The sequence below is a fragment of the Podarcis muralis genome, chromosome 8, assembly GCF_964188315.1.
Source record: "Podarcis muralis chromosome 8, rPodMur119.hap1.1, whole genome shotgun sequence".
In the NCBI taxonomy this organism is placed as follows: Eukaryota; Metazoa; Chordata; class Lepidosauria; order Squamata; family Lacertidae; genus Podarcis; species Podarcis muralis.
Genome location: NC_135662.1, coordinates 3,464,010 through 3,477,487, shown reverse-complemented (window position 1 = coordinate 3,477,487; position 13,478 = coordinate 3,464,010). Strand labels below are relative to the sequence as shown.

The 13,478-nt window shown below is 49.4% G+C and overlaps 1 protein-coding gene across 2 annotated transcripts in view; it reads right to left on the bottom strand.

Moving 5' to 3' along the window:
* Positions 1-13,478, bottom strand: part of ARHGAP39 (Rho GTPase activating protein 39) — a 198,933-nt gene that overhangs the window by 35,706 nt on the left and 149,749 nt on the right. The window contains exons 5-6 of one of the 2 annotated variants that reach the window (XM_028736038.2): positions 11,809-12,370; positions 4,712-4,804 (exon numbers count right to left, since the gene is read on the bottom strand). In XM_028736038.2, coding sequence (XP_028591871.2) covers positions 4,712-4,804; positions 11,809-12,370 — 655 coding nt within the window. The remainder of the gene's footprint in view (positions 1-4,711; positions 4,805-11,808; positions 12,371-13,478) is intronic. The other variant, XM_028736039.2, reaches the window with a different exon arrangement.

Here is a 13,478-nt window from a genome sequence, read left to right as displayed (position 1 = left end):
CAGTCGCGGGGATTCGAACTGCCAACCTTCTGATCAGCAAGCCCAAGAGGCTCGGTGGTTTAGACCACAGCGCCTCCCACTCCCCTCTTTAGAGAGTAGGGGCCACTGGGAATGTGTTTATGGAACCAAGGAGACAGTGGCCCGAAAAAGATTTGGGAACCACAGGCTTAAACCATGACCACTGCCCAGAACATTATGACTTAGGGGGGAGCAGGGATGTGCTTGTTGGGGGGCACGGAGTGGGGCTTATGGGAGCAGGACAAGGAAGCCGACTTGGAGCAGAAGTTCCTGTGCTCAGGACAGACTTCTGCCTCCGCTTACGCTGCAGCTTTTGGGTCTTTGCACAAGAAACTATTTCTCCGGAATGCCTTCCCACGTGAAAAACGAAGTGTAAGGTTACTGATCTCCAACAGGCTGGCCTTTTTCGTCCTTCAAAAAATGAAAGAGTGGGAACGTCTCCTGTTCCAAGCTTCCACCCACAGGCAAAACCAGGTCTGGAAACCCAAACAAAAACTCCTTTCTCAGCCCTCTTTGATCGAGCCAGAGAGCGGAGAGTTTCTCCTTTCACGGTCTCTGGGGAGCAGGCTTTTATGTTCCTGCGAATGGTGCAACCGGTTCCCCGAGAGGTGGTCTCTTTGGGCAGCAAACTGAAGCTGTTGCAATGCTCAGGACTGGCTGCGAACCTGCTAGCAATAAAACCATCCGACTTTTAATGGGCTGAGCTGGAAGCAGCAGCAACGCTTCTCCCCCTCCAACTCCAGGACAACGTGGTCTGAAATATCTGCTGAATACTGTTGAGGGGGACAGGTCCAAAAATAGCCAGGATAGACAGCGGGTCAAGTTTCTGCCTAACGGTTATGACATCGGAGCGGAAGAGAGGGGAAAACAGAGGAATGAGAATCCTGCTGGCAGCATTGCTTTGGAATGCTTTCTCATATATATATGTAAAGGTACCCCTGCCCGACTCTGGGGTTGCGCGCCCATCTCGCTTAAGAGGCCGGGGCCCAGCGCCGTCCGAAGACACTTCCGGGTCACGTAGCCAGCATGACGAAGCTGCTCTGGCGAGCCAGCACCAGCGCAGCACACGGAAACGCAGTTTACCTTCCCGCTATAAAGCGGTCCCTATTTATCTACTTGCACTTAGGGGTGCTTTCGAACTGCTAGGTGGGCAGGAGCTGGGACCGAAAGTCGGGGGCTCACCCTGCCGCGGGGATTCAAACCACCGACCTTCTGATCGGCAAGTCCTAGGCACTGAGGTTTTACCCACAGTGCCACCCACGTCCCCATATACATACACACACACACACACACACATTTTTATTCATTTTAACATACCAGTTCCAACAGTCATACAATATATCTTCTCATCTTATACAATATTTTTGACTTCCGTCAACACCTCTGATGATTTTCCGTTCTTTATCACTTATCCTGCATTTCTTAATTTCTATATTACATTTAACTATCCTTAACTAACAATACTTTTCATAGTCTTTCTTGCACTATTTCAAATAATCCACCTTACAAAACTTCTTGCAGTCCTACCAGCGTAATCCGTTCATCAGAATTACTTTTCAAATAGTTCATGTATTTACTCCAGTCTTCTAAGAATCTCTGATCCCTGGAACGCTTTCAGAGGACTCCAAGACCCCTGTGCACCCTCTAGGGCTAGACGTCAGAAAAGTTCTGCTGGATCAGGCCAAAGATCCATCTAGTTCAGTGGTTCCCACAGCGGGTGGGCAACGCTGACCTAGATGGGACCCCCATGGAGCATCGAGACCAACCCCCGGGAATGCAGAAATCTCAACTAAAGCATCTAGGACAAGGCAGCTCCCCGTGTTCCTATGGAATGATTTTAGGATTGGTACCCCGGCCCTATAAAGGGCTCTTGGGACAAGCCCCCTTCAGCTGTAACTCTTCGCAGACCGCTCGCTTTGGCAAAATGTGAAACGGATGCCACTCCTCTTTGCACCGCCATCCAGCCTTGGTTCTGAACGCTAGGGATTAAGAGGCAAAAAGCAACGCCGAGAAAACACCCTCGGAAATGTTCCTTACTAGGGCTGCGAAGAGATGTCATTTTTAGAAAATAAAAACAGAAGAATCCCCAAGGTAGCCTTCGGTCCACGACTGCACGACATTCAGCACACGGATATTTTTAAACACAGACTCGGCTCTATAAATGAGGTTATGCACACCTGCAAGGAAGATCCAGGCCTCCCCGTTAACCAGCTCCAGTTAATTACAGCACAATCTCCTTCGGTTAATGCGCGCGCTTTAAATAAATTAGGAAGGCTTGTTCAAACAGGTGCAGGGGGAGGGAAGCGAGATTAGAGGCGAGGCGAAGCGGCTGGAATTCACCGGCTAAGGCTGATGAATCCTGGTCTTCTCTACGGCAGCCACAGAGTTGGAAGGGACCCCGTGGGGTCATCTAGTCCAACCCCCTGAAGTGCAGGAATCACAGATAAAGCATCTCTGGCATGTGGCCAGCCAACCTATGCCTAAAAACCTCCCCGGGAGCCCGTTCCACCACCAAACAGCTCTTACCATGGTGTGCAATAGAAAAAAGACCGTCACGGAACCGAGACATTACACAAAACAAATGAAATACCGTGAAAATCCCTGAAACGAGAAGTAATCGACTAGAAATATTACTCAAAAAGTTTAAGGGGAAAATTATAAAAACCTAGACTTGAACAAAGCCTTAACGGGATGCCGGCTACAAACCTCATTTCACTGAACTATTCAGTTTCCTCAGAAGGAAATAAGAGAAATCATAAACCTTAAACGACCAAATTCAAAGAAACGCCCCAAAATTCTGAAGTATTATAATCCTAGCTCGACCTAGGTGAGGCAAAGCGCAGTAATAAAGGATTGAGGACTCAAAGATACAGTTTCTAAAAAGTTTCTGTACCTAAAAGGTACCTAAAAGGTACAAAAAAGATTCTGTACCTAAAAGGTACAGTTTCTAAAACTGAGTTGGACCTTCCACATGCAAAGCAGATGCTCTAACACTGAACTATGCCCCCACCCTCCCGCCGCTGCTCAGCTACGGCCCTTTGCCACGTTATCTACCTGTGGAACTCACCTCCACAGGATGCTCAGACGGATCCCACCTGAGAAAGTTCAAGAGAAACACACACCAACCAACCGACGGATGAGCAGGACTGCTAGCCATGAGAAGCAGAGAACATCACCTTCCAAATTCAGCAGCTGAATCACAGGACTGTAGAGTTGGAAGGGACCCTGAAGGATCATCTATCTCAACCCCCCTGTGATGCAGAACTATGCAGCTGCCCCATAAGGGGACTGAACCTGCAACCTTGGTGTTATCAGCACCATGTTCTCACCAACTGAGCTATCCAGGAGTAGCAGAGGGGTGGATTCCGACATCATCGGCTGCTTTTGAATTTCCCGGGTCTTTTGGTAGGCCAGAATGAACCTAGGGAAATTCTGCGCGCAGAATTAGCTCCATCACCAAGCGGTAAGGTAGATGTTCTCTCCTAAAAACCTCACCTCTGTCATGGATCCATCAGCCAACTTTAACATGCACTGTCTTTGCTCCTGTCCACAATGGATGGATGTCACCGCTGCACTACCTTACAGGGACGTTGTAAGGATTGCTGGGCCAAAACACACAAGGCGCTTTGGGCACCAAAGGTCACAGAATCATACAGTCATACCTCATGGTACGTCTGATTCAGGTTGCGTGTTTTCGTCTTGCGTCCCTCAGCAACCCGGAAGTACCGGAATGGGTTACTTCCAGGTTTTGCCACTCGCGCATGTATCATAGCTGTCAACTTTCCCCTTTTCTTGCGAGGAATCCTATTCGGAATAAGGGAATTTCCCTTAAAAAGGGGGAAACGTCGGCAGCTATGGCATGCACAGAAGCGCCAAATCGTGCCACGTCCCTTTGCAGACGCGGCGCTTCGAGTTGAGGGCTTTTCACATTACGGATGGGCCTCCGGAACGGATCCCACAGTACCACAGTAAAACTGTAGAGTTGGAGGAACCCCCCCCCCCCCCGCCCAGCAAAAAAAGGGGTCATCAAGTCTAACTCCCTGCAATTCAGGAATTACAGGCTAAGATAATTGTCATTATTATTATTATTATTATCATCATCATCATCATCATCATCATCATCATCATCATCATCATCCGGGATAATAATATTTCTCGCAGCTGCAACCATTCAAGTCCACAGAACCCGCAGAACATGTGCGCAACAGCCACCTGGGTTTTGTGGTCCGATACGGCGCGGTATCCGAGTGCAACGCCACCGTGTGACATGCAAACAAGCCCTGCCTGGGTGACCGGCCGGAGATGAGCTACAGAGCCAGCGGGCGACCCCTTTTCGGGGTCCCCTCTGCGCCGGCGTGATGCGGAGCTGCTGCGCCCACCCCAAGCGCCGAGCCTCGAGCGGCGGCCGCCCGACTCAGGAGGTCGAACCGAAATCGGCACCTGCTGGGAAAAGAAGCGCGACGGGCAGCGGTTGACCCCAAGCTCTTCCCGCGGAGCTGCTAAGAGAGAAAGAGAGAGAGGCACCCAGAAACGTCAGCAGTTAGAAAGGGTGTCAGAGGGGAGAAGCGTGAAGGCGATGTTATAAGGGGGGAGCCGAGTGGAGGCGAGGAAGCTGCAGGAGAGAGAAGGCGGTGGAGTTGGCATCTAGGTCTAAAGGAGAGATGGAGGTGCTCCAGGAGCACACGCACCCTACCATGGCGTTCCTCCATATAGGGCTTGGGTTTCTTTCTCAATTTGGACGACTTCTTATTGTTCCTTTCCAGGAGTTCCTTAATGTGCAGAGTCACTGGGGAACAAACAGAACGATGAGGACCACGGAATGGAACACAAAGACAGCAAGAGAGAGAGAAAGAGAGGGATTGGGGTGGGGTTTTTTCGGGGGGGGGGGGTATGGATTTCAAACACAGGAAGAACAAAATAAAGGAAATAAAAATAAAAACAAAAAATGAGCAAGACAGCTCTGCTTTCAATGCCGGCCGGCTCAGGCAGGTCTTTTCCCCCTGCACCTTACCTGGGTGTCACCGGAGAGGAGCTAGAATGCACCAGTGGCGTTGAAGAATTGCTGGGATGGAGGGGAACCCAAAGGCCATGTAGTCCAACCTGCTGCGATTGCAGCCAATCGTCTCCACAGGCACAGGGGGTCTGCATTAAGGACCTGCCAAAGGTCTTAAGAGTTTCAGTTTGGCGAGGTAGAAACTAGTGGTTTTGGTGGGGCAGGAGCCTCACTCCCCTAAACTCCTATGTTTAAATCTTGCAATTATATTATTATTATTATTATTATTATTATTATTATTATTATTATTATTACTATTATTACTATTATATTATTAAATTTATATACCGCCCTATACCCAGAGATCTCAGGGCGGTTCACAGAACAAAATAAAAAAAATAAAACCTGAAAATATATAATCAAAATAAAAGCAACCTAATAAACCAATTTGCAATCTCCCAAACCTATTTAGCGCCATCCTGTCCACTCGCTTCTGGTGCTTCCCCTTTCCTGGATTATTCCCATCCAATCGAGGGTCACATAGTGAAACGAGGATGGTGTCACAATTAACGCATTAATTGATACCTGACTCCGTAATGACTGCAAGCGAGAGCAACGGAGAACCAGGAAGGTGAATAACGGTTTGGGGCCAGGATGCGTTGCAACAAAACAAGGAGCTTGGTGCGTCTTGCTCAGAGAAGCCACGATCTGTAAGCCGAGGGCAAATCTTGGCTGCAGGTTGGCTTGGAGTAAAACAAACCACCCCCCTCGGTTCAGGCGAAATGCTGAGCCAGGGATCAGGGCCGGGGAAAGGATGCTTTTCCAAGCACCTCAGGTGGAAGTGAGATACACGCAGGAATGTAAAAAGAGCCTTGTGGATCAGGCCAGTGGCCCACCCCACCCCAGGGGATCTGTCTCACCCCCTTCCTGATGAAATGTCACCTTTATTTAATTTACATTTTTTATCCCAGCAGGATTTCAACCTCTCTGTAGGTCGATCATCTCTGGCTACCCGTGACTGCCATTTTAATATTACAGTCATACCTCATGTTACGTTTGCTTCAGGTTGCGCGTTTTCAGGTTGCGTCCTGTGGCGACCCAGCAGTAACAGAATGCGTTACTTCCGGGTTTCGCCGCTCACACATGCGCAGACAAGCAAAATGACGTCACGCGCATGCGCAGAAGCGGCGAATCGCGACCCGCGCGTGCGCAGACACAGGTTGCGTTCTTTTCAGGTTGCAAACAGGCCTCCGGAACGGATCCCGTTTGCAACCAGAGGTACCACTATATCTGTCAACTTGTTTTATTTTTATTCTACCCTATCCTTCGAGCCGACGGTCAGAGCAGCTTATAAATTCAAGCTTCCTGGGGCATTTCTGTTAAAACTGAAAGGGGCAATAATACAGTTCCTTAAATAAACGAGCACAGCAACACTTTGGGGTTGCCAGCACATCGAAAGGAATCTCCATAAGAGAACTGCAAACCATTTTATTCTATTTTTTACTACGCTGGCCAAGTGGAGGAGAGTTTCTACCCTTCCAGAAATACCTTTAGTACAGCCTCCCCTATCCTAAGACTCTCCAGATGTCTGGGGCTACAACCTCCCACCAGCCCTATGTAATCGTAGCCCCGAACACCTGAAGGCAGAAGGTTCGGGAAGGTTGCCCAGGCGAGTTAAACATGCCCACACACCCAACACACTGGGATTTCAACAGAACTCCCTAACCTCTTTATAACTGTCCTGGTGACATCTAGGATTGCGCTGAAGGTAAATAATACTCCGTGATGGTAGAGATAAAAGGGGAATCCAAGAATCATAGAGGTGGAAGGGAACCTCAAGGGTCATCCACTCCAACCCCCATCAGATGCAAGAATCTCAACTAAGGATGGGCACCGCTAGCCCTGAACCCCTATTCTCTCCAGGGCCAGATCCATCCTACTCAGGGGTGGAAGGGGACGGAATGAATGAATGAATCCTTGGGCTGGCACTGTGCAGGAGCTCTTCCAAGTGACACGACTCCAGCGGCAGGGAAAGCATGGCTGTTGCTAACATAAAATGGCACAGGGTGGAACACAGATACAAATGAATCGAGGACTCGACTGGCATACGTCAGGTGCAGATGGGGCCAGCTCCTCCCCAGTGGCTGGAACGGCAAAGAGTGGTGCTGATCACTACCGGCACTCCTGAACTGTGAGGCTTCCAGAGAGAAAAATCCAGCAATGGATCACAACCATGTGCAAGAAACGAGTTTGATGTGCTCACAGTGTGGCTCAGACCCGGTGCGTGGGTGTGTTTGTGTGTGCCTGTTGGCTCCCAGTACGTTTCCGAGCACAATTCAAAGTGTTGGTGCTGACCTTTAAAGCCCTAAACGGCCTCAGTCCAGTATACCTGAAGGAGCGTCTCCACCCCCATCGTTCTGCCCGGACACTGAGGTCTGGTGCCGAGGGCCTTCTGGCGGTTCCCTCCCTGCGAGAAGCAAAACTACAGGGAACCAGGCAGAGGACCTTCTCGGTGGTGGCGCCCGCCCTTTAGAACGCCCTCCCACCAGATGTCAAAGAAAACAACAACTACCAGACTTTTAGAAGACATCTGAAGGCAGCCCTGTTTAGGGAAGTTTTTAATGTTTAATAGGTTATTGTATTTTAGTGTTCTGTTGGAAGTCACCCAGAGTGGCTGGGGAAACCCAGCCAGATGGGCGGGGTATAAATAAATTATTATTATTATTATTATTATTATTATTATTATTATTATTATTATTATTATTAGTGTTCCGTTCCACACCCCTGGATAAAGCGAGCAAAGAGCCCTTTCCCCATTATTCACTCTCTGCCCCCAGATTCATACTTGAGAGAGAGAGGAAAAGACAGAGAATCCCACTGTTACCCCTCATTGCATGAGGATGACACGACTGTGTGCTGGCGGCATCGCGGCCGCTCGACCAATCAGCACTCTTCCTGCTCCAGGCTAATTTGCAAACCAGGGGGGGGGGGCGTTGCATGCGTAGCAAATTCTCAATGGTAATTATCAGCACGGCAACCGGCTTTGAAATCCGGGTCGTGTGTGGGCGGAAGGAAAGAAAGAATGGAGTAGTGCTCCTTAGGCCAATCTACTCAACGTGCCCGATAGTTACTGATATCCCACAATAAGCCCTGCCTGCTGCAATGGGTTTGCCGCCACCTTTGCAGGTGAAATCAAGCACGCTCAGCCAGAATTGCAGAACATTTTTCCAACAACATTGCAGGCTATAGGAGGCTCAGCCTTGGCTGGTTGGCATGGATTGGCATCCTAAGCAGAGGGTGAACAGCTGCATTGTGGATCTGTGCTCCTCCCAACCAGTCAAGACCAGCCAGGAGAAACAGGATTTTGCTGGTGGGAATCGCTGGCTCTTCAGCAATGTCAGAAATGCAAGCCCGACACCTCATTTCCCAGAGGGGCCAGACAGATGCCTCTGGGTGTCCCATAAGCGGGGCAAGGAGACAATGGCCTTCCCTTGTTGTTTGCTCTCCAGCAGCTGGAAGCCCAAGGTACACTGCCTCTGAAGCTGGAGGTTCTGTTCCATTATCACGCCTGATTACTGCTCTTCCGTTTCCATTTAAAAATTTTAAAAGCCAGCAAGGCAGGCTGAAACCCTACCCACCTGTGCCCTGTTTGGCCAGAGTGGTGCATGCTCTGGTTATCTCTCGCTTGGGCTACTGCAATGCGCTCTACATGGGGCTACCTTTGAAGGTGACCCAGAAACTAAAACTAATCCAGAATGCTCCCAGTACGTTTCTGGGCACAATTCAAAGTGTTGGTGCTGACCTTGAAAGCCCTAAACGGCCTCGGCCCAGTATATCTGAAGGAGCGTCTCCACCCCCATCGTTCTGCCCGGACACTGAGGTCCAGCTCCAAGGGCCTTCTGGCGGTTCCCTCACTGCAAGAAGCCAAGTTACAGGGAACCAGGCAGAGGGCCTTCTTGGTAGTGGCGCCCTTCTTGTGGAACACCCTCCCATCAGATGTCGAGGAAATAAACAACTACAATCATACCTCGGGTTACAGAAGCTTCAGGTTGCGTTATTTTGGGTTACGGACCGCCAAAACCCAGAGGTACCGGAACAGGTTACTTCCGGGTTTCGGCAGTTGCATATGTGCAGAAGTGCTAAATTGCGCTTTGCGCATGCGCAGTAGTGCCAAAACGCACCCCGCGCATGCGCAGACGCCTCTGTGGGTTGTGAACGCTGCAGGTTGCGAATGTGCATCCCACACGGATCACGTTCGCAACCCAAGCATCCACTGTACCTGACTTTTAGAAGACATCTGAAGGCTGCTTCAGGGTTGCTACAACCGGCAGAAAAATTATTAAGTGGTCATTAAGACCCTCAGCGGTTTTTAAGTTGTCTGGCGGGGGTGTGGGGTGTGGCAAGGCTATTTGGGAGCAATCATTCTAAACTTTAAAGCCCCAAATGTTTTAGATGTCTCCTCAAATGGGGAGCTGCTCCAAAAACTTGATGATTTGGGCTGCCCTTTCCCAGCCAACCATTCAAAGGTAAAGGTACCCCTGCCCGTACGGGCCAGTCTTGCCAGACTCTGGGGTTGTGCGCCCATCTCACTCAAGAGGCCGGGAGCCAGCGCTGTCTGCAGACACTTCCGGGTCACGTGGCCAGCGTGACAAAGCTGCTCTGGCCGTTTACCTTCCCGCTAGTAAGCGGTCCCTATCTATCTACTTGCACCCGGGGGTGCTTTCGAACTGCTAGGTTGGCAGGCGCTGGGACGGAGCAACGGGAGCGCACCCCGCCACGGGGATTCGAACCGTCGACCTTTCGATCGGCAAGCCCTAGGCGCTGAGGCTTTTACCCACAGCGCCACCCGCGTCCCATAACCATTCAAAGAATCGTGGAATTGTAGAGTTGGGAGGGATCCAAGGATCATCTAGTCCAACCCCCTGCAATGCAGGAATCTCAGCTGAAGAATCCCTGTCAGCTGCTATCCCTTCTCCCTTGCCATGCTGCTTTTAGCTGAAAGGCCTTTTTGCAAACAGTCCAGACTGATGGCAGCTCTCCTGTTGCTTCACAGACTAGCCTTGCAAACCAAGATTCCTTCCAACTGGCCAGGCCAATATTTGCATTTCTAGACCTCCTGCATGCAAAGCGGGGGGGGGGGGGGTTTCCAGGACTGAGCTATCCCGCTTTCCCCACTGCCGTTTCTTCCTGTGTTTTTTTACAAAGCCCGCCTTCTGCAAGACGCTGAGGACTAGGGACTTGCCGTCCTCAAGTGGAGCCGAAGGCAGCAGCGTAAAGAAAGCCAGTTTCGAGCTGGACTTGCTTCCTGCACGGTGAACTGCAGAAAGGGGCCGTGTGGAGGCCGTGCATCCTGTTCGGTCCAAAGGAGACTGTCTCCAAGGGCAAAAGGCAAGGGAGCAACGCATTTCTACATCTCGTTAATGAAATAATTTCCCTCCTGCCGCTCATCAGGCGGAGAACATTAGCTGAGGGAGGGCCTTCGGTGGGGAGCCGGGACGCGGTTTGCTGCTTAATGATTTAGAATAACAGCCGTGTGTTAACAGAGCCTAGGATAGCCAATTAGCAGCTTTAACTGCAGAGCCCTATTGCAAAGGGGGGGGGGGTCACTGATGATTCAAGGACTGCCATATTGCAGCTGACATTTGTAGGGAAATGATGCAGTTTAGCAGGATGAGGGTGAAACGCAACTTTGCAAAAGAGGCAGCAGCTGACGTTTCCGAGGGAAGGTGGTCCGGGGGGGGGGAGAGTCCCCCCCCTCCGTCTTCGCTTTTGACTCAGGGGCTCCCAAATGCCCACTCAGGGGCAGTGAGGTCATTTCTTCAGACCTTAAACCAGGGGTCAGCAAACTTTTTCAGCAGGGAGCTGGTCCACTGTCCCTCAGACCTTGTGGGGGGCCGGACTATATATTTGGGGGGGGGGGATGAACAAATTCCCATGCCCCACAAATAACCCAGAGATGCATTTTAAATAGAAACACACCTTCTACTCATGTAAAAACACGCTGATTCCCAGACCGTCCGCGGGCCGGATTTAGAAGGCGATTGGGCCAGATCTGGCCCACGGACCTTAGTTTGCCTACCCATGCCTTAAATCTACCAGGACAAAACCCATCTGGAAACACCCCACCCCCACCCCCCCCAGTGCAAGGGCACCATCAAAATTCAACAGTGCTCTGCTTGCTTTTTGTTGCAAAACATTGTTGGGCGGATTATGAGTGCTGTGTCGCTTTGTGAAATTTCATAATGTGACTTTTCTTGCAGTTGTGCTGCTCGGCCCATTTTTTGTCATTAACCGTGCTTTACAGAAGGTGGCTGTTTTACAGAAACGAAGCAACTATTCCAGCCCTTACCCTTTCGGGTTATTTTACTTGGTCGATATTATCGGGGGAAAGCCCAGAGTGGCTGGGGAAACTCAGCCAGATGGGTGGGGTATAAATAATAAATTATTATTATTATTATTATTATTATTATTATTTGTTATTGTTGTTGTTATTATTATTATTATTATTTAAGCTGAAAAGAAAGAGAGAAAGAGAGAAAGAAAGAGAGAAAGAAAGAGAGAGAGAGAGAGAGAGAGAGAGAGAGAGAGAAAGAAAGAAAGAAAGAAAGAAAGAAAGAAAGAAAGAAAGAAAGAAACCCTCATGCTTTGTGTGTTCCCCGTGTCTAGCTCAAGAGCCACCAAACTCGTTTCGTGCCGGATCTCACGCTGGATTTTGCTGAGCCCCGGAAAAGGGCAGCCAACATTTCCTAACACTTTGAGCTGACCAGGTGTGCCCTTCCCCTTCCTCGCTGCCTTACCTTTCGTGTCGTTCACCGGATCCATGTGCCTGTAGATGTACCCTTCCAGGTAGGAGTGGAACTTGGGCGTGGGAGGGAAGAAAGCCAGGCAGATGGACATGAGCTCCCAGCCCCGGGCCAGGCTCTCGTAGCGGAAGTTCTCGGTGGTCTGGCGGCACAGCTGGATGTAGAGTTCGTCCCGGAGGCCCTGCATGCTCCAGCCCTTGGTGGCGATCTCCAGGGCCACGTTGAGCTGGTCCGCCTTGGCCCTCCGGTCCCCCATGTACATCTGAATGAGCTTGAAGATCTCGCAGGCTTCCTTCTTGACGTTGCGGTCGGTGGTCATGATCATGGGCTTCTTGATGGACTCGCTGCTCCAGGCCAGCATGTTGGCGATGGAGACCTTGCGGCGGAAGAGGCCCTGCGTGTGCTTGTTGAAGTGCTTGGAGGCCCAGTTCTCGATGTCCGTCTCCGAGGAAGGCTTTCGCAGGTTGAAGGTGGGGAAGACACAGCTGGTGCTAGGCATCATGTTCCGGTTCTGGCGGCTGCTCTCAAACTGCGCGCAGGCGCCCAGGTCCTCCGACTGGAAGGGGGACAGAGAGACAAGGCAAGAGTGACGAGGCGGGCAGGACCACCTGCTTCTATAGTCCAGGGTGGATAAAAACCATTTGTTTATTTTTTTAATCAGGTTATTTATTGAAATCAGATTTTTAAAATTGGATTTTTAAAATAAAATGCTTTTGGAGGAAAATATCTTTCTAAAGGCAGTTTTCTATTTTAAGTTACATTATAGACCAAAGGCTATTCATTAGGAAATAAGGATTTGCTTTAAGTTTTTCATGTGTGCCAAAACACAGTCCAAGTTTTGTTTTTGTTTTTTTAAAAAAATGTTTAACCACATCAGTTAACAAACATGGATACATATGCTATAATGTTATTGTTTTAGTTAAATAAATTGTTTAAATTGTTATTAAGGAAATGGTTGTTTTTCTCCTTCCAATGAAGTACAGCAGAAAAGTTGGCCAAACATAAACAGTTAACTTCACGATAATTTCAGTTGGACTAGATGACCCTCGAGGTCCCTTTGCAACTCTACGATATCACTATATTCTTTCTGGTGCCTGCTAAAAATGGTTTTGTTCATAAAGGACTCCCCAGATGCTAAGAAAGCTGTTGCGAGTTTTAATCTGTTTTTAGTTTGTTTTTTCGATAGCATTTTCCTTTTGGGTGACTTTATTGTTTTATCTTTTCCACAAACCGCTTTGAGGTTGCTGCTGTTGTTTACCACTGAGTGGCGTATAAATTTTATGAAATAAAGTAATTAAATAAGTGACCAGCACTCATCGTTCAGCCCAGACACGGAGGTCCAGCTCCGAGGGCCTTCTGGCGGTTCCCTCACTGCGAGAAGCCAAGTTACAGGGAACCAGGCAGAGGGCCTTCTCAGTGGTGGCGCCCGCCCTGTGAAACGCCCTCCCATCAGATGTCAAGGAAATAAACAACTATCTGACTTTTAGAAGGCATCTGAAGGCAGCCCTGTTGAGGGAAGTTTTTAATGTTTGATGTTTTATTGTGTTTTCGATATTCTGTTGGGAGCCGCCCAGAGTGGCTGGGGTAACCTAGCCAGATGGGTGGGGTATAAATAATAAAATTATTATTATTATTATTATTATTATTATTATTATTATTATTAT